The 26,080-nt window shown below is 28.3% G+C and overlaps 3 protein-coding genes across 7 annotated transcripts; all 3 read left to right on the forward strand.

The window, feature by feature from the left end:
- The first annotated feature begins 87 nt into the window (after positions 1–87).
- Uch (Ubiquitin carboxyl-terminal hydrolase) lies at positions 88–2,556 on the forward strand. Its single transcript, XM_083085128.1, has 7 exons — positions 88–275; positions 349–360; positions 541–669; positions 1,453–1,601; positions 1,694–1,835; positions 1,919–1,994; positions 2,241–2,556. The coding sequence occupies exons 1-7, from the start codon at positions 243–245 to the stop codon at positions 2,384–2,386; spliced, it is 687 nt and encodes a 228-aa protein (XP_082941254.1). The 5' UTR covers positions 88–242; the 3' UTR covers positions 2,387–2,556.
- A 3,939-nt stretch (positions 2,557–6,495) lies between these two features.
- Positions 6,496–20,734, forward strand: LOC145963323 (proton-coupled amino acid transporter 2). 5 transcript variants are annotated; one of them, XM_083085121.1, is made up of 11 exons: positions 6,503–6,816; positions 12,859–12,941; positions 14,176–14,295; positions 15,589–15,739; positions 16,070–16,197; positions 16,463–16,547; positions 16,908–17,180; positions 17,340–17,518; positions 17,756–17,785; positions 18,080–18,252; positions 18,559–20,734. In XM_083085121.1, the coding sequence occupies exons 2-11, from the start codon at positions 12,859–12,861 to the stop codon at positions 18,798–18,800; spliced, it is 1,464 nt and encodes a 487-aa protein (XP_082941247.1). In that variant the 5' UTR covers positions 6,503–6,816; the 3' UTR covers positions 18,801–20,734. The 5 variants fall into 5 exon arrangements, with proteins under 5 accessions (XP_082941251.1, XP_082941247.1, XP_082941248.1 ...); XM_083085125.1 differs by lacking the exon at positions 18,080–18,252 and having other exon boundaries at positions 6,496–6,816; positions 18,559–18,755; XM_083085122.1 differs by lacking the exon at positions 17,756–17,785 and having other exon boundaries at positions 6,504–6,816.
- Positions 20,735–20,876: 142 nt separating this feature from the next.
- On the forward strand, positions 20,877–25,393 carry LOC145963325 (uncharacterized). The gene is made up of 9 exons (XM_083085127.1): positions 20,877–21,970; positions 22,086–22,214; positions 22,359–22,540; positions 22,711–22,953; positions 23,041–23,231; positions 23,321–23,501; positions 23,603–23,824; positions 24,253–24,482; positions 24,603–25,393. Exons 4-9 carry the CDS (start codon positions 22,803–22,805, stop codon positions 24,732–24,734), a joined length of 1,107 nt encoding a protein of 368 aa, XP_082941253.1. The 5' UTR covers positions 20,877–21,970; positions 22,086–22,214; positions 22,359–22,540; positions 22,711–22,802; the 3' UTR covers positions 24,735–25,393.
- Positions 25,394–26,080: the final 687 nt, after the last annotated feature.

Consider the following 26,080-nt stretch of genomic DNA (forward strand, 5'->3'; position numbering starts at 1 on the left):
TGACCAATCGTATCGTGCGAAATATTCGCGCAACAATCCTATTTCGTGACGATGTATCGCGCGATTCGAGAACGAGATTTGACGTGACTTGACGTTTTGTTTGTCATGAAAATAGGATCGCATGAATTTAAATCAAAAAGTCTTTCTCGGCAGGGGAAACTCGTTAATAAATAGATATTTTTACCGGCGTTTCGAAGCAGAACTTCCTTCTGTCTCGCTCTTTCGAAGTATCATAATTTAATATGGCTTGGGTACCCTTAGAATCGAATTCAGAGGTGAGCGATCTTTTTGTCAAATTGTAACGAATGTTCCTCTTCGGATTTTATACGAACGTGTTTTCTGTTTTAGGTTATGACGAAGGTAAGCGCATCACGTTCAATCGATTAATCTTGTTATTTCCTCGACATCTCCAGTTTTGCGTACGATGATTCATGTTTCTCAATTAATGGTGGAAGAAGGTCGATTCGATTTCTTTTTTCGATGCAATTCTAAAATTTGTAAAATTTAGTATATGTATATATAAAACATCTATTTTTGTAGTTCCTCTACAAGTTGGGTGTTCCAAAGAAATGGGCGATCGTGGATGTATATAGTTTCGACTCTGACTTGTTGGCGATTATCCCTAGGCCTGTTCTTGCTGTTATGCTGCTTTATCCAGTTCCCGCAAAGGTATATACGCTAGAATAGATCAAAAAATAAGAGTCTCTACTTTGTTACAACTTTTATTTACAATTTGGACTTATCGTGTTAAAATAATATGTAATATAATCTTTGAGAAGATTCATGGATTGCCCTCTTGGCATAAGTTTAAAGATTCCCTCTTGGTGAAAATCTGACTCTTGATATTTAAGTCATTTTTGAATAGCATTCTGTACTGTATTATCAAGGAAACAATTCTTGTAAATTTTTCTCATGATAATGTCAGATTTTAATTTAAACATCAAATTCAGAAACTTTTGTAATCATTCGATTTAAAAATTATGGATCTCTACAGTTTGTATTTAATTCTTTTCAATTTTGATTTGTTTGGGCTGTTGAAGAAATATTTTGGAGGAAGATGATAATAATAATAGTATTCCAAATAATTCCAAATAATAGTATATAAATAAACAGACTATTATATATATATATAAATAAACAAACTACAATAAACAGACTAGATATTATTATAAAAATGATTTAAACATCAAGAGCTAGAGTTTTATCGAGAAGAAATTTTAAAACTCATGCTACAAGTGTATTAATCTTCTGGAGTGTAAGACAAGTGTATTAATCTTTTGGAAAATTATATTAAAAAGTAATTATTAGCTTATATTTTAACACAATAAGTCCATTTTATGCATAAGTGGTAAATAAACGTCATAATAAAATAGGGAATATCATTTTTGGACATATTTTAATACATATACTAAAACACTGACTTTGATAAAATTAATTTTGTCTTGTTCTTAGACTGAAAAGACCGAGGAAGGAAAGGAAGAAGAAGAAGTTAAGGACAGCAAAAGTGATGCTCCAGATTCTATTTACCATATGAAGCAATGTATTTCAAATGCATGTGGAACAATTGCGTTACTTCATAGTGTGGCCAATAATTTGGATGTGTGAGCACTTATTCATCAATTATATATAATCAAATTCACAAGTCACATATATACGTAAATGGAAATGTGTATATATTCTTTTTTTTTTATAGGATACAATTGGAGGATGGGTTTCTCAAGACATTTTTGGAACAAACGAAAGGACTCTCGTACGCTGAACGTGGGGAACGTCTAGAAAATGCACAAGAAATTATTGATACTCACATGGAATCTGCCCAGGAAGGACAAACTGAGGTACTTTGCCACTTTGTAGTTGAAAGTAATTATTGCCTCTTAAGTCGTGAATTATAAGTATACATATTTGTTTTTCTCTTTAGGCGCCAACTGAAGATATGGAAGTGTATCACCATTTTGTTGCATTTGTACATAAAGACGGTTCTCTGTATGAACTAGGTATATATATGATCTATATTGACTTTATGTTTTGGTTAAAATTTTAATAATAATAATATTGGAGAGCGATTTTATTCGCCTGCGGCATTTAAACTGATTTGGTCACAAATAGATAAATTCCATCAGTCCTTTTAATCAGAAATATATAAAATGAAACTTGATATTACCAATTATTGAGCAACAATTTCAGCATGGAGCTAACCGTCACCTTACTTAAAATGTGTTATAATAACAAAAATTTTTTAGATGGTCGGAAACCTATTCCTATCAATCACGGTCCGACTACGCCCGAAACACTGTTGGACGATGCTGCTCGTGTATGTAAGGAATACATGGAACGCGATCCGACCGAGGTGCGTTTCACAGCGATCGCCCTTACTGCCAGTGAATAAATGCCATCTCTAAATGCATTCGCCTTTAAGCTAACTTAAGAAAAATTCAAATAATTTATTTACATGTTACAATGTTATACATATTTCGCTTCGGCAACGCATTTATTTTCAGTTTTGCCAGCTTTCTCGACAACATGTAGCACGTCAATGAAAGAAATTTATATATGCAATTGTTTATTGCACCGTTTTTATTGAAAGAATCCTACAATTGAAACTTTTAATATATTTTCTCCCATATGTAATTTTTATATCAGAATTAATAATATAGAAAGTAACATGTATAATTTTTGACCGGAAAAAAATCAGAAAATACAAAGTGACATGTGTACGAGATGCTATATATGTGTACACAAAGATCTCATTTAAAACAAACTTCAAATACTGTTGGTCAAGGTCACTGAGCTTTGCATAACAAACTGAACGACTGCCAAAACGAGTTTCAATGTGCAAGTTGGAATTGATTATAAATTAGCATACATCTCATTTGGCATGGATTTAATATGCTAATATTTATTAGCATTTGCATCTTATTATTATCACTTTATATATCTCGCATACATTTTTGTTTTCATTAATAAAATTTCGACAAATAATATTTCACAAATCACGTATTTACCACGTTGAAATAATTGAATTATGCAGTTGGTAAAGATAAAGATTAACATAAAGATATAGATTAACATAAAGTAAAGATTATCAGTCGAGACAAGTTAATTAATATTACAACAAATAATTTCAAATATTTAATTTATAAGAGAAAAATACTCGTAAATTACTACGGAAACGGCTTAAAATAATCGAATTTCTGTTTTAAAATTCTAAAAAAAATTTTACTTTTTTATTTTACCGTTTATATATATTATTATTTAATTAATAATAAATATATATCGTTTAACATAAACAGAAACAATCTGAGAAATTGTTTCTCTTTGGTGATATTAATTATTTTGATGGAATAATATATCTTTTGCATAATATTTATTTATAAAAGATAGTATAGTTGATTGGAATTATTCATGTTGCAATTTCATAAATATAGCGATATGTGCACTTTTCATTATGATTAATTCAAATATTTGTTGATTGAGGATAATTCGCGTTTCTAATAAATAAAAATAATTTTTGAATATTTAATTATTTAATATACTTATATTTTTTAAAAACAAATTTAATTAAAATTACGTTTATCGAAAAATTTAAAAATATTTATTTTCCTTAATTGGAAATAACTAGGAGAATATAATAAATTAACACATCTGTTTTGCATAAATGTTCGTTTATAATTAATTTTTACAGCATTCCATTATTTTTCAAGAGAGTATATTAAATTTTTATTATATGCAAAAATTGTGTTATTGTATTATATAATATATTATATTGCACTATCATTGCAAAAACACAAACGGTCACTGACCAGCCAGCGAAAGTTATTTTGAATCCTCTTCCAAGAGATTATACATCTTGGCACGACTTTCAAAATAGTGACTTTAAAATATAAAATTAAATTATTCCCTCTCCAGTAACGCATACCGTAATATTATTCCAAAATAGAGAATGCTATTTGTAAACTTGTCTATAAAGACGCACAATAATGATAAAGATATTCTTCATAAAAATTTAGAATTCTTTATTTATATTATTTATATATATTTTTTACTTTTTATAATAATATATTATAAATGTGTGCTATGCAATTTAACGTGCACGGACAAAAAATAATTCCAAATTTTATTTTTTACTGGGATCTTTTCGTAGAAAAAACTAAAATAATTATTTCGAGCCAATCCTCTGATAAACCAAATGGTACAATCTTTAGAATTATTTATTACGTATTATTTGGAAGTATTGTGTCAAAGATATACATATCTCTCTCGAGATATTATGCGTCATTCTAGTGGAAAATTTCACCATCGACTATGTGGACTGGACCGGTTAGCATTGAGGACCGGTTATATTCTAACAAATAAGTTATGCGAAATATTATAAATTACTATGTTGTAGAAACCATAACGTTTACTGCATTAATAGTAAAATCATTATGTATTTTATTTTTCGGAGTTCTTTGATCTTGATGAAGATAATGCTCAACAAGCGTATAAGCCCATTTCATAAATTTCAAATTTGATTGTGTTATAATCTATAAAGACGGTTAAAATAACGGTTAAAATCTTAGTGAGATAAAAAAAAATCGCTCGAATCGTTGAAATACAATTAATAAATAATGATTTTGAATAATGAATATTTTGAATAATGAATATTTAATGAATAATGATTTTGAAAATTCGATTTCTGTAGAAAAAATATTGCAACGAAAAATATCTTATTATTTAGTAAAATATACATTAAATGTTCGATATTCTTTTTTAAATTAATAACGATCTTCGCAAGAAATTTATAGAGCGAAAAGAAGGAAAAATATATTTATAATATTTTTAAGTTTCATAGAAAGTAGCACATTATTTTATATTATAGTTTATGATAATTCAGAAAAATATTTGAGTCATTTCGAATTAGATAACAGACTTATCCACGTGTTACTTATTGAGTAACTTGTGCATTCGCATATCAACATTTCAAGGTGAAATCTACGATTGCGAAATAGTTTTTGTGCGGATTCTGCGTAGAATAGTTGTCTCAGTGGCTGATAAACTGATAAGCCATGAGAGAGCAGATTTATTAATCGTGCGATGGTATTATGCTTAGTAATGAAATCATTTATTATGGCAATTTAATAAAGCTTTCCGATTAACTGTAACGCGATATTTGTATTTCGTAAGAGATTTTGTAAATTTTGCGACGTAAGATTTAACGCAATTATGTTTATAAGAAAATCCTTTCAAAAAGTCAAGTATATATTCGTGCATACAGATCAACATCACATGCATTCATTTACGGCGGAATGTGTTTAAGGTCAACCCACGCATAAAATTGTATGTATGACCTCATTTTTGTATCTGTATTGTTAGATTAGAGGCAAGTTACTCATTGCTTGAATTCGCAAATTTGATATCGCTAGTTTGAATGTTACAACACTATATGCACTTCTTATCTTTCATATTGCATTTCTTTCACATCAGTTTTGTGTTCTTTCGGTTTTAGTTGCGGTTCATACACGTGCCTTGTGACTCGAATGTACTCTTACTTTTAGTGGACTAAGGGGAAAAATCTTCGTATCGGAGATACGCATCAATAGTGAGGCCGAATTTTCTCATTTTTTAAATATTACTTTAAACGTTTTTAATAGGTGCTTTCCATTTACATCAAAACTCAGATAAATCTCACTTCTGTCTTTCTTTAACATGAATGTTGAAGAAAGACAGAAGTGAGATTTATCTGAGTTTTGATGTAAATGGAAAGCACCTAATGTTACATCTTGAATTAATTACGTGTGTCGCTCGATCGAATCGTTAAATTCAACATCTTTCATTGCGAGTAGTGAACCTTTCAAAGGTTGAAAACAAAATTCGTTTTTCTGATCGATTACATTCGCGAAGTTCAAATTTTTTTTTATCATTGAAGCGAACGTATATAAGATGCTGTTATATATCAATCTTTGCAGATTGCAGACTATTGAAGATCTTTTTATACTTGTCTCAGACTCAAAATAAATGACAATATTCTTGCTTTGTTCCGACTCGTTAATCTTTAAGTGATTGCATTCACGAGAAAGTATAGGACTATTCATATATGCTTTCAAGCAATGTCTAATTTGCTCGCTTATAATCTTTCTTTAGCTCACTATAAGACTTTCTTCATTCATTTGTCCGTCTATTACACGCTAATAAATTTGCACATTCCTTTTTTAATATTTTTTATTAATTTTTTCAAAATTTAATTGTATAAAATGTGGAATTATTGTTTACGATTGAATCATTCATTATTTTTTTCATTTTTCATTTTGACGATTTTTTATCGTTTTTAATTACAATTTTGTCTTATTCAATTTGAGGAATACTTGAATGAATCTTTCATTGTTTCTTCCATGCATACTTTTTCAATAACACCTTTTTGCATCAACTCTGATAACTGATAACTTATCGGGAAAATTTACACAGTTAGTAGCTGAGAAATGGCTCGGGGTATTCCTATTAGGGGAGAGCTATTCGGACTAGTGGGATTGAGGTCAATTTTCGGTCCGTGACGAAACCGACACAGTCTCTGCTCTGGTGCCAAGAATAAAGGGACATACACGGAACGAGGCATTTTAGCACCGGGCGGTGAGTGAAGGAAGCCAGAAGGAAGTAGACAGCCTTCGGAGAGTGTTGCGGCGCGAATAGTACTACTTGATTTCGCTGACACCGTTTCAGTCGCGTGTAAGCAGCCGACCGTTGCACGTATCTGTAGGAAACGGCGACGGACACCATCCATGGGTTATCCGCGTCCCATTCTCTGGTTACGACTAATAAACTGACTAACGCGATTCCGAGAAGGTACGTTATATCTGTTTTCGTTGGCTTTCGATATGTATTTGACGTCTACATTAAACCGTCAGTTGTGTTGACCTTTCTTCGGCGCGTGTTAGGCCTCAGATTTATTATTATCGCGAACGATTCATAGTTTGTAACTATGAATAATGAATGAGTAAATTTCCTTGAAATCAATTTGACATGTATATGCACGGGGACAGTGCACTTCCAAGAATTCAATGCGTGATGTGCATAAAGATTAAAATCAAATTTTGACATATATCAATCTTGGCGCTTCAATTATATCGATACATTATGTAAGTAAATATTTTCATATTTACTTGTCATAACTGATAAGAGTAAATGCGATAATTTAGCAGTGACATTAGTTCATTAGTTCATTAGTTGTTTTGACAGGATTCGTATAGCTTTAGGTTGTTCGCTTTCAAAGCGAAATTGGAATTGTTGATATAATTTTTGCAAATATTGTAAAGTATATACTATCTTGATGACTAAACTTAATGTACGAGTTCATCGAACTGTATCGTTGCATGCAAATATTTTCATAAATAATATAATGAGAATTAAAAGTTTTCGATGACATTCAAACAATCGATTCTGCAGTTTTGTTATTGCATCAGCAATAATTTTAAATTTTAATTATATACTTATATTTTTTTATTGTACTATATTTTTATATTTTATTAATTATATATTTCATTTTGAAAGAATTTGCAAGAAACTAAATTATAATTTCTTTATGTTAAAATTACATCTATTCTATCTTATGTGGAAATATGAATCTTATTATTAATGATCATTTGCAAATATAATAATTATTGTATTCTGATTGTACGCGATTATTGTCCTCAATTTTTATTATTCATCCTTCAAGTTTTTATCACAAGATAACCGTGTAGCTTAGCGAAGGACGCTTTTTGTCTCAGACTTTGTTAACCACAAGTACGCATAATTTTTCGGAGCATTTTGCCAGCATTGAGCAAGAGACATCATTTTTTATGACAATATTTGTCATGCAAAGATAAACTTCTTTTGAGCGGTTAATATTTTTCCGCAAATAAATGTTCGTATCGAATTTTATTTTCAAAGTTCTTTTCACCAAGATCGTATTATTTGCAATTTTGTTCGGCGTAATACGATTTTCTGGCAAGTATCCATTATACGTAATGAGTTGTTAAGTTTAGCACCGAAATAAGATTTGATTACAAATACCACTCGATCCACTCGATAAGATTTATTACGCTTTTACCATTGAATGCGATTGAACAAGGATATTTGCCATCGTTTTAAAGCGCAAATAGGATTCTGTGTTCGAACGTCTCTTAGGCAATGCACCTGCATATCTTGGAATACATATCACGTGCATATCACATGATACGATTATTACGAATTACGCCAGTACACCTTTATAAATGTTGACACACGGAAAAAAGTGCCTTTTTTCGTGGAAACATATTTCAAGGATAGCAAGTGCAATAATTTAGATTGGCGATTGCGATCGCGCATCGAGGCAGGAAATAATGAAATCAACATATGACAACACGTATAATGGGAAAAAAATTTCCATTGAATAGAGATATCATTTCATCGTTTGCATTATTGAGGATTAGTTTGTGAAACATTTATTTGTCTTTATGTGAGATGGAAAGTTTTATTTTCTATTTGCATTTGATTATACATCTGATTTTTGATAAAAATAGGTCGGCCATTGGCTTATCGTGTAATGATATAGACTTATCACTGACTTATCATGTATCATATTTATACATAATATAATGCCGAATGTTTTGAAGTTGCTTCTATGAAAAGATTAGATATTAAAATGCAAAAAAATTGCTGTGCAATCGGTATGAATCGCTTAACGTTTTATAAGTGTATTATATCTTTTATAAAGATAATATTTATTTTTTACGCATCCTCTTTATCACCTTCCTCTTCCTCTCGTCAGCTTTTGTCTCATAAATTATCTTTACGATTCTCTCAAATTAGATGTATTACTATATTTGTCATATTTATTTTCGAATGCGTTTAGCTTTTAATAAAATTTTAAAATCTTGAAAACATTTTCGAAAATACTTATATACTCGGAATGCATTATTTTTCTTATTTTTTATTTGTCGTTATAAATAATTATCTAATCACGTTATTTTTCACAAGCTTAATAGAAATGCGATTACATTCACTAATCACCGATTAAATGTCGTAACTTTACGATATCTGATAAATTTTAAAAAATGCTGCTATTATTCGTGAGAAAGAATTTTTATAAGGAATCTTTTCTAAATCTTTGTTGCTCTTTCCGAAGTTTTTCCCCCATCCATCTTTTTGCAAAAACAGAAACGTTGAACATTATTGTCGCTTCAAAGGAATCTTGATTCGCGTCTAATAAAAGCACATGTAACTACTAATACATTTAAAGGAGAACCTCTATACATTTAAAGGTGAACTTCTATTTTGATAATGTAGCTAACGATAACATTGCCAAAAAAATGAACTTACATTTGTCAAAGGTGCTTCGCTTCCTCAAGTGAAAACATGTGACAGTTATCTCAGTTTTCGACTGTCTGATATATTATATCGTAGGATCATGAATTCGCAAACGACAATCGTGAATTTAATTTGATTGATAATTATATTTGATTAAAACTCGATAATCATATTACAATAATTTTTAATTTGCAATTGTCTTTATTATTATGATTTAAGAGAGCCAATTGATTGAATTGATATTTTACTTGTCTTAATAACGTTATTTTGTTCCACTTTGATCGACATAATCAAGTAATCGGCATGTCGAAAAACTTCTGACGAATTACGAGACCAATTACGACGATTGCATTAAGTTTACTAACTGAATAAGTACGTCGGCGGCATCAAATATGTATATATGAGATGAATGAAATAATATATATATAATTTCATTCATCTCATATATATACACCTTTGATATTATATGTATATCCTAGAAAAAAATACACTGTACGAAATTATCGATATTAGCATATTCATATATGCGACTTATTTGACTGTTATGTGTACTTTATTGAGCGCGATTACAACGTGCAGATATATAAATTACAATTTTAAATTCATTATTCTATATCGATGCCATGGCAAAAATTATTGACAATAACTTATAGTGAAATAGTCTAAAATTCGGAATCTTTATACAAATCTTTCCCTGAATTTTAATGTATAATATAAATATTTTGGTCAAACGAATCTTGAAAATATTTGCGATGCGCGTTTTTGCGTATTTGTGTGTAATTGTGTTTTTATGTTTATTCAAACAGGGAGAGATAAGTATAGAATTATTCCGGACATTTTATAGACTGTTTCATTGTAGTGTGATCAATAACTCTTTTAATACGACATCGGTATTGAATAACGAGTTTGTTATGTAAGTTATGATATAATAAGTAGCACTGAGAGAAAGAGAGATGTTTAATTGCAATTCTTTATGCACTGTATATTAATGTAAGAGAGCAGTATTGAAATAACCTGGCGAACAATTTTGTAATTACTCGCTGTTTTCCTATGTCAATCATCCTATGTTAATTGCGTTTTGTACAATATTTTGCTGTTATTATCTTCCATAAATAGCGCTTAATTACTGTTTTACAGATAAGGTGTATTTCGTAGATAATGATCGATTAAGTACTGCGCGTCGCAAGGTGTTATATATATGTGCTGTAAACCGTAAATAATTAGTATGTTGTTTCATTTGCGTCGATGTCAACCCCAACGCGCATATACTATATAATAATTTACATTAAGCTGAGTTGTGTGTCCTTGGAGGATTATCTCGATTAGACTCGTTTACACCATTAAAAGTAAATGGCTCAGGAAATGATTATCGTCATTTTACATGACGATTAATATATAAGGTCATTCTTTTTTATTTCTTGAAGAAAAAACGTCTTCCGCATTTACGAATCTCTTTCAAACAAGTTTAAAATATGTGGAAGCCTCGTGTCCGTTTAACAACGTAAAAATATGAATGTGAGTAAGATTAGATAGCATACAATTATTCCCGTCTTCGTCACTTTATCTGCCTAAAAAGTTTCCTATATTAGAGATATATAGGATAATTTCCCATTCGCCTCTGCTATCTTAAAAAAAAAAGAACAGAAATTGATAATGAACAGACTGTTTACTCGTGCAGATTGATTGAAACACGCGTTACAAGAATAAATCGCATGTTTTATTTTTGTGTAATTTATGTAATACAGTGCAAAATAGTGCAAAAAATTCAGGAGTAATACTATCTCAAATAAATAATTAGAAGTTTGATTGATTTATATTACATGCAAGGTATATATTCAAATCTTGTAAAAAATCTTGTTAAAAAGTTTTCAGAAAATTCTCTCATTTTCTAGGATATTTTTGTTTAAAATTCTAAATAAAGAAAAAAATTAAATTTAAAAAATGTTTTGATGCAATTTTCTAAAGTAAATTTTTTGTATGCATTTTATAATATTTTTCACTAATGCGAAAAAGAATAAAGTTAATATTTAAGTTTCAAGATAGATATGCAAATGAACCGATCAAAATGTAAATAATTTTCGTCAGATAAACATTTTTACTTTTCTATCACTAAAAATTATAATAAAGAATATTGCATACTCGATGTTTGTTAAGATATTGAATATATAAACAGAGATGTAATACTTTTTATAATAATAAATAAATATAATATATATATAATTTACAATTTGACATATCAGCAGATAGTAATCCCAACTATTTACAATATAAGAGCAAGATTATCAGAGCGAATTTCTTTAAAAGTTTTCTGAAAAATCTGAAAAAAAATAATTTTATGAGAATTATTTTCTGATTTTTCCAGGTACAAAAGAAATTCCTGAGAATTTCAGGTTTTCCAGAAACTAAACACTCTAATAAAATATCAAGCGATCATTTAAAGAAAGATAGGAACTTATTGAGGAAATTAATGTGACAATTTTTATACTTATATATTACTCTTAGTCATGATTCTGTTAGTTAAGACAGATTGTTACATTTCACATCTTATACACATGTTTTCTTCTCTTTTCAATCGATATTTCAACATGTGTATCGATCTCTGTCACGGAAAAATATTGCGCACGCTATGGTTAATTAAGAAATCAATTAATAAAGAGACTTACAGAAGGACAGTTCGTGCGTTTAATTGGCGAACGACAATACGTTGTTAATAATGGAATAATACTGAAGAAGTTGAGATAGTCTTCGATCTATGCTTATTATTTTTATATATTCAGTATAATTTTTCCTTAATATTCGCGCATCATGAGTGTTGGTTACTCGATAAATATATATATATAAATAACATTTTTAATTAATATAAATAAAAATAATATTAATTAATATATATAGTTAATAAGAAATTAATTATAATAAAATAGTAATTTTATTTTGCTTTGAAATAAGTATTAAATATATATATAGAGTTTCTCGAATAATTCAACTGTCACAATATGTCAGTATTTAAAAACAAAGCATGCAAATCGAATATACATGGGTAAATCTCCATGTATTAAGGCAATTTCGAAAATCCAAAAAATTCGATTTTTTTGCTATCGAGCAATTTTCGTGTAAAAATAATTTTACTTAAATGAAAATAATAAATTGCATCTAAAAATTATGTTTAGAAAAGCTTATCATTGTGAAGTAAGAAATATCGCTACATAGTATTTCTTTTGCAAGATCATTTTATTGTTTCATATACATACTTGGCGAGACATTACCGCGTCTCTTGACCACGTGTTTCATTCATCATGTGTCGTAATTTTGTCTAGACGGTTGGATAAAGGATTTTCGTCATGACATCTATTTGTAACGCACATTGTCATTACAGAAAAATATGCATTTGAAATTTATACGCGTACAGTATGTATTACATATATATGTAATACAAACATATACTACATATATAATTACATATACTACATATATAATTACATAATACTTATTATATTTCAGTTATGGCATGTTCACATTAATTTTTAAACGTGTTTTCACTGTCATTTTTTAATGTTTTAGATGGAATTGAACAGCAATCCTGCGATTTCTGCAAAGAACAACTCCATTCATGACGACGAGACAACATTTAAGCAATCACTTGGGTATATATATTTATAAAAACATATAAAATAGTAAATAATCAACACCTATAATAATAAATATAATAGTAAATGAAGTAATAATAATAAAAGTAAATAATGTTTCCATTAATACTTTTTAATTAATAAGATATTATAATTATTTCTTAAATGTAATTTCATCTGATTTCACTATTCATTTTGCGTATGTCATTCTTTTGATTAGTCTTCATTTTTTTAAATAAAAATATTTTTGAATGACATTAAATAATGAGTGAAAAGGAAAAAGTTTATTACGTAATCATATTGAAATTAATTAATGTAAAACGACTATGAGTAATTATAGATAATACTAATAACTGACTGCAAATTAGTATAATCACTAAGTATGCTACATTATTAATTATGTCACATCATTTATTTACCTCGTTGGGATATCAATTCATTCAGTTGTATAATTATTGCAAATGTTTGTCAAACAACATTACGATATAGCATTATATGATTTATGGTAAGCGAGTTTATAACATTTTGCCATACACGAACGATCAATCATATTATCAATTTCTTTTTATTAATTACATTTAATTAGATTTTATCTGTAAATATTGCTTCGCTAATACGTATTGAAAAGCCAACTACAAGCTTGCGCTGTGAATCATTATATATAGCGTAAATCAGATTATCAGAATAAATTGTTAGATTAAGATTAGAAAAATGTGAGATAAATCACTGCGGACGTTATTATTTCAAGTATCATATTATTATATGCTCACGTTATTTCAAGTATTATATCATTATATGATCACGTTATTTCAAGTATCATCTCATTATATGCTCACATTATTTCAAGTATCATATCATTGCCAAGAATGATGTATTGATATAATTATCATGCCTATTTATCATGCCTATTTATCGTGCCTATTTATCATGCTTATTGAATTTGGAAAATATTTCATCATTTTAAATATTATATTTCTCGTACACATTATTCTCACATAAACGTTAATTGTCGAAATTCAATTATCTCGCCTGAAAATCGCGCATACGCACATCCGATAATTAACATCATTATATGTGAAAAACTACTTAAAGTATTAGGATTGTCACATGTTAGTTTAAACTATAATTTTCTTATTCTTGGCGGTTAAATAGGACTTTACAATATGGAATGCATCTGCATCATTTCGCAGTAAAATTAATTATGTAACGACATATATCTTTAATTCTTTCTATTGACTTTTTTTTTATACAGAAATGGCGGAACCTACGGAGCTTTTCAATCGAAAGATCCCATCCTAGCGATGGAAAAGGGTAGTGATGCTATCAAGGGTGGAAATAACGAGCATGGCATCACCGTACATCATCCTACTTCGTAAGTTTAACGTTAATAAAAAGGAAAAAATTTTTCATAAGAAATAATTTATAAAATAAAACATTCATTAAAATATTAGCAAAGATATCGTATCAATAGAAAATAAAGCATATTTGGCACACATTGCATACAAGCAACAAGAATGATATCGCACACTAAAAGCAAGTAAGTAGAAAAACACAAATTCCTGTCTTAAACAAATATAATAACAGACACGTAATAAGCATGACAAATGAACGTTTGAGAGACGGAAGTGATAATATCGCTATGACATTTTGATCAAATATTTATAATTTACTATATTTCCGTGCGAAACATAACTACTTCTTTCCGGGAAGAATCATATTTTGTCATTAATGTTACGTTGTTTTGACATTGCAGACTCTCAGTTTTTTTTTAACAACGCGATGTAAAGATATATATAGGTGCACAAGTAGGACCGAGTTGCAAAAATTCACCTTTTAGCTATACTGTAAAAATAAAAGAGAAAGATATATAGACACCCGAAACAGATATTTTGGCATGAGTGCGATCGATTCGCGTAATATCTACATTTAACTCACCATTTGTCATTGGAAATCGCAAACGACTTAAACGCTAAATGTTTAAGATAAATATATTCTTACACGTTTCAAAAAATGTAATTTTTTAAATTTAAACTAATAAAATAATCGACAGTCCACATTTTTTCAAAAAATAGAGAATCTTGCAACAACCACGATAAAAATACATTCTAAAATATTATCAATTTAAATAATTAGTATTTAATTATTGATAACTTAAGACTCTATTATATTTTAATATTTTATAATCAGAGATATATATTTGTTCATGTTTATTAATATATCATCATAGTTTAATTTGTAATCTTTATCATGAAAAAAATGGCGAATAATCTTCCACTTCATATATTATTTAAATCAAAGGGTACGCATCTAAATCAATTTAATATAGTTAGATGATAAATACAGAATAAATGAACCAAAATATAGACAAGTTTATAACAACCCCGAGCGAAAATAAATAAAATCGATGACTCTGGCAGAATCCCAAAATTTCGGTCATTTTAAACGATTCTTACTTGGCACATTTGAAACGTATGTTAAAGTTTATAGCTGTACAGCTATACATTTCGGCTTTTTGTGACAACTACAATTTTGTGATGATTAAAGAATTCTGCTTATGCTTAAAAATTTGCGTTAATTGTTTTTCGACGTGTCGGAATTTCGTCTCGAGTCGAGAAAAGAAAGTCTACTGTAATAAATATACTAATGGACGAATGGACAACTGCAGGTACCTGGAAACCATGATGCATCTGTTCAAGGGTAACGTCGGCTCGGGCATCTTTGCGTTGGGAGACGCTTTTAAAAATGCCGGACTGATGTTGGCACCACCGTTAACGATTTTTCTCGGCGTCATCTGCGTACATGCTCAACATATTCTTGTACGTATATTTAATTATAATAATCACACATTATATATGTCCCATAACTATCGAATGTCTTTTTAATATAGATTTTTTAAATAGTTTGGAGACTATAATTTGAAGACTGATTGTTTTGCGATATCTTATATAAATAAAAAAAAATATATATACAAGATATATGTATAATAATTGGGCATTCTTTTCTTATATGAAAAAATATCACAGTCATAATAATTGCAATATTTTAAGTGTGTATTAAATATGTATAAATAATATCGTAATAAAAATATTAGAGCGATATATGTATATAAAATCGCTCTTGATAATTATATTAATTTTTTTTTTTAGATTAAATGTAACAAAGAGGTGACACGCCGTGTTGGCAATGACACAAACACATACGGATTCGCCGGAACCGTGGAGATGTGTTTTGCTACTGGACCTCTTGGACTTCGTAAATATTCGACTGTCATGAGGTGCGTAATTAAAGAGGAAAGGAATGAAAAACTAGAAAGCTAAATAACACGAAACATCAGCAAATATTACACAGCCATTTTATAATTCTCACTTATATATATATTTTTCAATTCATTTGTATGTATTCGCGCAAATTTTTTTCAATTTATCCACACATTTTCATTTTCCTTACACATGTCTTTTAATTATTATTTTTATGATTTTGCACATTAGTGCGCTATGAATATGCATGTCATTTATGTTGCTCTCGTGATTTTGTTGCAGAAAAATGGTTAATATATTTTTGTGTATCACGCAACTCGGATTCTGCTCTGTGTATTTCGTTTTTATTTCCACAAATATGAAGCAGGTGAGGTATCTCTTTAAATATATATCTTTTTGAATCGTAATGTTTTAATAATTTTTGATCCATTCATCACATGCTTATTTTTGATCGCAAAAATGTATGAGAATTGCTAAAAATTGCTTGAGTAAATAACACAGTTGTATATCTTTTTTATTTATAATTAATAATAATTTATTAATAAAAAAATAAGATTACAGAAAATTGTAGGTCTTGTTTCGACATATTTATATATTCAGTAATAAATTTAAAAAAAAACTTTCAACGAGAGAGACGTTTTCTTAAAAAAAGAAAGACTTTTATTAATATTGCGAATTGTGTATAATTAATTAATAGTAATTATAATTTTCTTGTCTTCTACGATAGGTGCTGGACGCGCACGGAATCGAGATGGACGTTCATCAGCACATGGCTGTGGTATTGATACCTATAATGCTTAGCACTTGGATTAGAAATCTCAAGTACCTAGTGCCGGTATCTTCGATAGCGAATTTTCTAGTGATTTCGGGTTACATCGCCACCATGTATATCATGAGCCATGACGTACCATCTATAAACGAGAGGAGATACGTTGCGGATTGGAACAATTTACCTCTGTTTTTCGGCACTGTGATATATTCCTTTGAGGGTATTACTCTAGTGAGTATAGGTATTTTATCATAATACTATTACTTCTTTTATTTTAATATTTTATCTTAATATACGAGGCCTTTGGCCTCGATTCGGATAAAATAAACCGATGTTCTCTCGATACCGATGCTATCTGACGGTGTGTTTCTAATAGGCATTAATGTACAGGTACTGCCATTGAAGAATGAAATGAAGAATCCTAATAATTTTAACAAACCGCTGGGTGTTCTCAACGTTGGTATGGTGATAGTCTGCTTTATGTTCGTCGCAATGGGTTTCCTGTCTTATTTAAAGTACGGTGACAATGTTGCCGGTTCAGTCACGCTCAATCTCACGTCAGGGGAGGTGTAAGTATTGAATCTATCTAAATGTAATTACATTTTGTGAATACAAATTTTATATCGAGATTCACTGTTTTGTCAAGATGGATTATACTATATCGATTCGATAAATAATTATCTTAGGCCAAGTCACATATGTTAGTAAAGCTCGTAGTAATAAACTATACATGATATTATTGAATTAATGTGTGATTACGGTTAAAAAATATTTTATAATTTATTTCTCTTTATGTAATCCAAAAGGATGGACGGGGCAGCTATCAGTCAATTAAGGTCTTTACCTGATATATTATTTGACGTGTTTGATAAATATTAACTAAGATAGCTTTATACGAAAACTTATGATAGAGGAATGTGTTTTGTGCATGTTTTTACTCGCGTGCATGTTTTTATTATAAATGACAAACTTATTTATATCCATACCCGCAGCCACACCCATCACACATATATATACATATACATACAGCTTTCTTTTTTTATAGAAAAGAATATAACGAGCAAATTTCCTTTAATTTTAATCTAATTTCCATTAAGCTAATTCTTTTTTAAATTGAATTTTTTTTGTAGCTTGCCGCAATGCATCAAGACTGCCATTTCATTAAGCATATTGCTTACGTATGCCTTGCAATTTTACGTCCCGATCGCAATAATGTGGCCTAGCATTGTTAATCGATACGGTCCCTTCAAATGGCCGCTTCTTGCGGAGATTATCTTCCGTTCCGTCATATGTTTAATCACATGTAAGTATCTAAGAAAGAGAGAGAGAGGAGGAGAGATTTACTAAATTATATTATTCGTACTATTATAAATTTTTATGTGACTCTTATAAAATTTATTTTATTATAAATCTATCTGTCAAATTATAAATTTTCAGAATATTTTCTATCTTCAGACGTAAGAAATATGATTAAACCCCTTCATATCACTTACATATTTAGATATTCTTGAATCACTATTAACAATTTTTTATTATTTCAAATTGTTGATATATATATATATATATATATATGCATGTAGATGTTTCGATTCAAGAGCAATTATTTCAGTTATCTTGGCGGAGGCAGTGCCGAAACTGGGTCTCTTTATATCCTTGGTTGGCGCAGTCAGTAGCACCGCGCTTGCTCTCATCTTTCCTCCTATTATTGAGATGATCGTCCGCTGGCATAACACTAATCTCGGTTTCTTTACAATCACGAAGGATATGACGATAGTGCTGATCGGTGTGTTGGGTTTCGCCACTGGAACATATGAGAGTCTGACAGCGATCATCAAGTCGTTCAGCGAATGAACTCGAACAGTCTATAAATGCGCTTTGTATAAATTATTCTTAATTTCCTTCTCGTGAAACGCGGACCATGACACCTACGATATTTCCGCGTGCGTAACTTGATTTAAATTTATACACATACATTTTTTCAGATTTGACATGTTTGTAGACACAGTGTTTTAAACACAGTTGATATTAGTCATTTTATAATAACTCATGTGTGATATTGATAGACGTAGTTGATAAAATATAATGATTGTATATAATGATCGTTATTAATAATAGTTATTATTAATAATAATCACTTAGACAACACAAACTTTTCAATTTTCATATTGCTTGGATATGGTACTTTATGTGTTCAATGAACGTTTCCATGTTTGGGCTTCCACTCGTAATAATGAATTAATACAATACGTAGTTTGCATGACATAAAAAAATAGATGAATAAAAGTGCATTGATTTCTTTTCTCACGATTATATACGCAAATTTTGCAGTAACTGAAAAAATAGAAACATATTCTCTAGTGCTTGTTATATTACATCAGATTTTAGCAAATTGTTCCTGTTTTAATAATAAAGGAAGATATAAATTAACTAGCGAGTTAACTAGTGAGAAATTAGTCAATTCAATAGTATTAGATAATTAAATATTCAATAAAGTGATAATTATATGAGTTAGGAGTATTTATGTCAATTAATACTAAATTTTACGTTAAAATGAAAGGCTTTTTCTTACAGAAGTACATGTATTAACGAATAAGATTGTATTTTCAATTTTGCATATTATTGTAAAGCAAATTCCATGATTTAAAGATAAAAATTTGTATTATCTTATTCGTGAAGTATTTGCGAAACGAAATTATTTATGACAAAAATATTTTGTCTATGTGGTGCTTTATTTTAATTGTAATCGATTATTTTAATAATGTAATTGTATGATGTATTTATTTATGTGCCTCAGGAGGCTAGTTTCACAAACATTGATCATATATTATTACTTAAATTCTTATGCTCTTTTTTTCTCTCTATGGCATGGTCAGATTTTAAAGAGAAAGAAAATAAATTGATTAAATTAATGTAGGTGAAACTAATCTCAGTTTAATCAATATTTATATATGAGAGACAAATGCAGATGAGAAAAAGTCAATGTTTCATGTATATCGTACTATAGAATAATATGTTCTCTTTATTGTTAAATTTTATATATATATGTATATGTGTATATATATATATGTATATATATATATATATATATATATATATATATATATATATATATGTATATGTATATTTATATGTATATGTATATACACACATACATACATACGTTTATGATACGAAACATAATGAACAGCAAATGACATTTTAAAAATGAATTATCGATTATCTACAGTTTTCATACCCTAATATCAATTGTTGTACTTTAATTTCTTATACTTGGAAAATCAGTAAGAATTGTTAAATTAATTTACAAATTAAACAAAAATTGATCATATAAATAATTCCCATTATTAAAATACACAGTTAAATTATTATACATTCGTCAAATATGCGAACAAATGCGCTTTCACAATTGCTCGTTTTTAATTATCAATATTAAAAAATATTTCCTATCGAAAAAATTTATATCTTTTATTCGTGATTGATTTCCGATCTCGATGTAAGTGTACATACATGTAATATTAATTAAAATTGAAAGAAAAGAAATACTCGTTAATTCAATAAATTGAGATTATCGATTTGATGTATGATGTATGAGGTATCGTATTATTGGAGTACAAATGCACTCAGGGATGCTTATAGTGAAGTAGGTATATTTTTTCTCAAATATATTTATATATAATGCAGTATATTATGCATATATATAATATTCCTCTCTTTCTTATTGTCAATGAGATATTTACAGATGATGGAAGATAAAAAGATATATAATAAACATGTGGCACAACGAATTGTCTAGTTATGTACCATGTGTTTCCATTTAACTTGAATATTTTTGTTATATTTATTTATTAAGAAGCATTTCTCAAAATAATACCGAAATGTTATTGAAAATATTTAGCAGACATACTGTTGAAATATTTTATAATTTCTGAGCAGAAAATTAATACTTTATTTTTATTTACGCTATCCTTTTGTAACAAAAGCATTTAATTACTAAAAAATGGAATAAATTAATACAAAGCATTAATTTTCTGCTTAGAAATTGCAGGATATTCAAGAGAATTGTGGCCCAAATATTTTCGCTTAAATTTTTAAGTTTAAAGACATCTCATGCCATAACAGTATATCGATAAAACTTAAAGATTAGTCACGCAATATCTGTTATAAATTGATCAATTTTAAACAATAGAACATGTATTAACCAAATTTATAATTAATTTATATTAACATAATATTATATTAATAATATTTTTATTAATAACGGAAGTAAAAAAAACAAAAATTAATATTTTTTTGAATACAAATAAATAAGATTAACTATTTTTTCTGGTTTTTTTAATTCAAAATACGATCTCATTTTTTAAAATGCTCTCTGACAATGTTGAGAAATTTGCGGTTAAATATACAAAACGAAAAGAAGAATTAATTAATAAGAGCATAGCGAGAGAAACAAAACGCGAATAAAAAAATTAAAATATTCCTAAAATATTCGTTAATTAAATATTTCGGTTTATTTCCGAATCATCCTCGGTATCTCTTCAATTTTTAACAAATATTATTCGTGTTATATAAAAATTTTACAAAAAAGAATGCATACACATATGCTAATATAAAAATTATGTGCTTCGATCTTCATATAACAATAGACAAAAAATAAACAAAACAATTTTTCAAAATGGGGGGAGGTTCTCTAGCATTACTGCTTAAAATATTTTTGTTTATAACTTAAGTTAAAGGACATTTTACATCACAACAAACACAATATATTGTATCGAGTTATAGTTAAATGTTAGTCTCTCAGTATCTCTTGTAATAAAGTGTCTGTTATAATAATATTAATCGTTCTTATCTGTTGAAATAATAGTCGTTTGATTAAAATCAGAACATTTCAAATATTATTACTGCAATATTATTATTGCAATATTTTTACTGTAATAACATAAAACTTTTAAATATTACTACAATTCTTTATCTTATTACAATAATATAGAACATACCGTAATATCAGCGCTATGGAATTTGAGGTAAAGGAAATTTATATATATATAATTTGTAAGATCCATAAAATATTCCATAAAATATTCAAACAGATGGATATATTATTCTTGCATTGACAATATTATTATGCATATATTTTAGCACATAATCCCCTTTAAGATAGAAGACAATGTATTGCTCGGCAAAGAAGATCCAATCGATGACGAGTGCATCAATATCGGAGAATTGATTTTAAATGCATTTAAATCTAGACCAGATTTCATTGGCTAAGTATGACACATGATAATAATTAACATTATTTTGCATATCAATATAAAAAAAAGCTTTATTAATTATCGATGTAAAGTCATATGATTTTATTTAATACGATGAATTATATTATTTCATTGCATTATGATTGATATGTGTGATAAGTGGATGCAACGACTGGAGAAGAAAATACATTTCTGCAGATGAGAGGACGAAGCGTAAAATGCGTGGTTTGGCTGAAAAACTTAGGTGTTGGATGTAACGATATTGTGACAGTGTGCACTTCCAATCATTTGGATACTTATATACCATACTTGGCGACTTTATATATCGACGCTATTTTATCCGTATGGCATGAAAGTTGATCGAGTTGATAAATTGATTTTTCTCTGAATTTTTATTCTATCTTTATTTTTAAGATTATATATATATATATATATATATATATATATATATATATATTGATTTATATGTAGATTGACTTATATACTAATTGTGTATGTATTATTATTTTTAGTGAATAGACATTTAAAACACTTTTTGCAAAGTAGACCAAAAGTAATTTTCGTTGATGTTGACAAAGCTTTATTAATATCTTATGTGGCAAGAATGATGAACATTCCTACGGTAATCATAGTTTTTAAAAAAGAAGACAAGAAGACAGACAAAGTAAAAAACAAATTTTTATCTGTGAAAACAATTATAAATAATTATTTTAATGAAACTGACATTAATGAATTTTCTTGTACAAAATTGAAAAGTAATAACACCGCAGTAATATTATTTTCCTCTGGTACAACTGGTGCGACTCCCAAACATGTAGCAATTCCGCATACATTTTTCACAGCTCCGTCAATTCAGCAGATACCCATTATGTTATCCGATGGTGTTGGTCTGTGGATCGAATCTTTACATTGGAATATCAGTTTGCTTTTAACAGTTCGCGCTATTCTTTCATACGTGAAAGTTGTCAAAATGAATCAATTTTCAAATCCATCATTTGAACAGTGCATTTGTGATACTATACAAAAGTATAAAGTAATTCAAAAAATATATTTTAATCTCTCTTATATTGAAAATGTGTGTATGTAATTATAAAATATTATATTTGCAATCTTATTTTTCAGGTAACTTGGGTATTTCTGAAAATTGACGTGTTACTCAACAATTCTTTTCACTACGAAATTTTTAAGAAGTACGATGTTTTTTCCTTGAAACAAATGATATTCGGCTGTAGAATTACTGTAAACTTGCTTTATGAAAATTTTGTAGCTGCGCTGCCAAACGTTTCTGTTATTCCAGTACACTGTGTGTATATTCATTACAAGTCTAATTAATAATCAATGATAGTAAAAAAAATGATGCTGATGCAATTTAATATTGTACTGATGACTTTTGTATTGTTTAAGGTCTACCTGAAACAGGTATGATCATTCATCAAAGACACACGGGGAAACTAAAATCTAGTTACGTGAATAAAAATATTCATTTGATGTGTGCTGATTTCAATACTGAGTCTCCACTGAAAGTAAATAATTATGGTGTTATCTGGTGCAAATCTCCGTCCTTGACAAATGGCTACTTTAGCATTTATAGGCCCGAATCTAAAATTCCTGTTATTGATGACAATGGTTAGTTACAACTTTATTGAATTGATTTTATTATTGTAATAAGATGGCTAAAGTAATACAAATAATTAATAAGAAAATATCGACATACATCATATAGAATCGATATATGTAATGTAGAAAATTTTTGATATTATGTAGTAATGTGTGTAGTTACATAGTTATTATGTACTTATGTAATTATGTCAGTTTTTATAAAAGTTTTTATAAAAAATATCGGAATCATCGGGTTATTTACTTTTTGTGTCATAAATCACATGTATCCCGCAATTGTTCATTATTTAATAAAGAAGGAATAGAAAAAAATATTTCGTTTTCGTTTTCAACACATATTACACAGAAATATATATATATATATGTGTGTGTAATATGTCAAGGTTTTGATGATATTCAACTTAAAGATTTCTGATAAAATATTATATGTTCCACAGGATGGTTTCATACCAATGAAGTAGGATATTACCAAGCAAATGATAATATTCAGATTCAAAATTCAAGTAGACATATTATTAGATACAAAAACTCTCGTTTTTCACCATTGGAAATTGAGAAGGTGTTACTAGATCATCCGGAGGTGAAAGGAGTTGCTGTAATACCTGTAATTAATGCTCGCGATGGCCATCATCCAATGGCGTTGATTATACCAAAGGAGGGATCAAAGGTTGAAAATATATGTATTAAATTTTGTAAAATGAAACAGATATATTAATAATAGATTGATTTATATAAATAATTTGTATTCGTTGTTGTATATAATTTGTTTTCGTTTATTGTACTTTAGGTGTCGAAGCAGGAATTCATACAATTTGTAGCGAAAAATATGGACGATTGTATGCAGCTTCACGCAGGAGTGCAGAAGTCCCTAAAATTCTCTTCCAATGGATGTCTCGATCGTGATTTTTGTATTTTGTGAGCGATTGAACATAAACATTGAAAAGAAAAGGATTAATTAATTTACAGGATTACATTTATTTTATGATCTGTAAAAATATACATATTTATATAAGTTGATATTAATATGATGTTACGCGCTCATAAATTACATTAAAATGACAAAAACTATGCATTTATAGCATATTACGGTGATATCAAGGGATTTCATATTGTTTTAGAGTTTAAAAAGTAAAGTCTGAAAGAATATGTATGACAAAGTAATTCACAATTATTATTTTATTATATAGAAATAATTGACAATATTTTTACCACAATTAGTTCATCATTTTTCAGAGAATCTTACTATTATCTTACATTGAAGAGAAATTTATTAAAATAATAAAATTATTAAATTCGAAATCTAACAATGCAATGACAAATTGTTTAAGATTGAAGACACTTTTGCACTTTTCCTCATCACTCTTTTCATACCTATTCTTTCTCTCAAGCAATGAAGTAATTCTTGATGTTGAATGTTTTACAAATTTTCTCAATTCTCGATTTTACACGTAATAAGTAAGTAAAAATATTAAGTTACTTCACTTTATAAACTTAAAAATAAGTAAGGTGTATATCAAACTGTCTTCAATATTATCGTAATAAGGAAAAATCGATTGTTTTCGTATCGAGGATTGCCGATATACAATAAAGACATATTTATGTACATAAAATTATTTCAAATAAATATCTCATTTTAATGATAACAGTTTATTTTCTCTTTTTCTTGTTTTACAATGTTTTTAAATCTGCTTAATTTATTTCATTTTGTTCATCGACTTTATTAAAAGTTTTTATGAGAATTTACACTAAAATAAATTAAAATGTGTATGCATAATTGTCGAGATTATATTGATTCTATCAAGAATCAATATATTAATCAATTAAAATGTGTATGCATAATTGTCGAGATTATATTGATTCTATCAAGAATCAATATAATCTCCAAAAATCCGTTACAGTTGAAGTTAATCAAGCAAAGAGAAAAACATGAATAAAAAGGAAAGCAACAAATAAAAAAAAAAAATTAAAATAAAAGTGATTCACGCAATGCGACTGAGTCAAATCAAAATTACAGTATTATAAAATTTAATGGTCTCTTTGAACACATATGCAAAATATTCTTGGCTGAAATTCGCATGATTGCACGTTCTTTAATTTCGTTTTCAGGAAATAGACTTTTATAATAATACTTGTATACGTGTGTGTATATATCCATATCAGAGAGAGATAGAGATAGATAGATAGGTAGAGAGAGAAATTTAAATAAATATATAAAAGATGTGTGTATATATAGAATTGTAGCATAACTCAGAACAGCTAACATTT

The sequence above is a fragment of the Camponotus vicinus genome, unplaced genomic scaffold (genome assembly GCF_025532165.1).
Source record: "Camponotus vicinus isolate PSW18456_S1 unplaced genomic scaffold, iyCamVici1.0 SCAF_12, whole genome shotgun sequence".
Lineage (NCBI taxonomy): Eukaryota > Metazoa > Arthropoda > Insecta > Hymenoptera > Formicidae > Camponotus > Camponotus vicinus.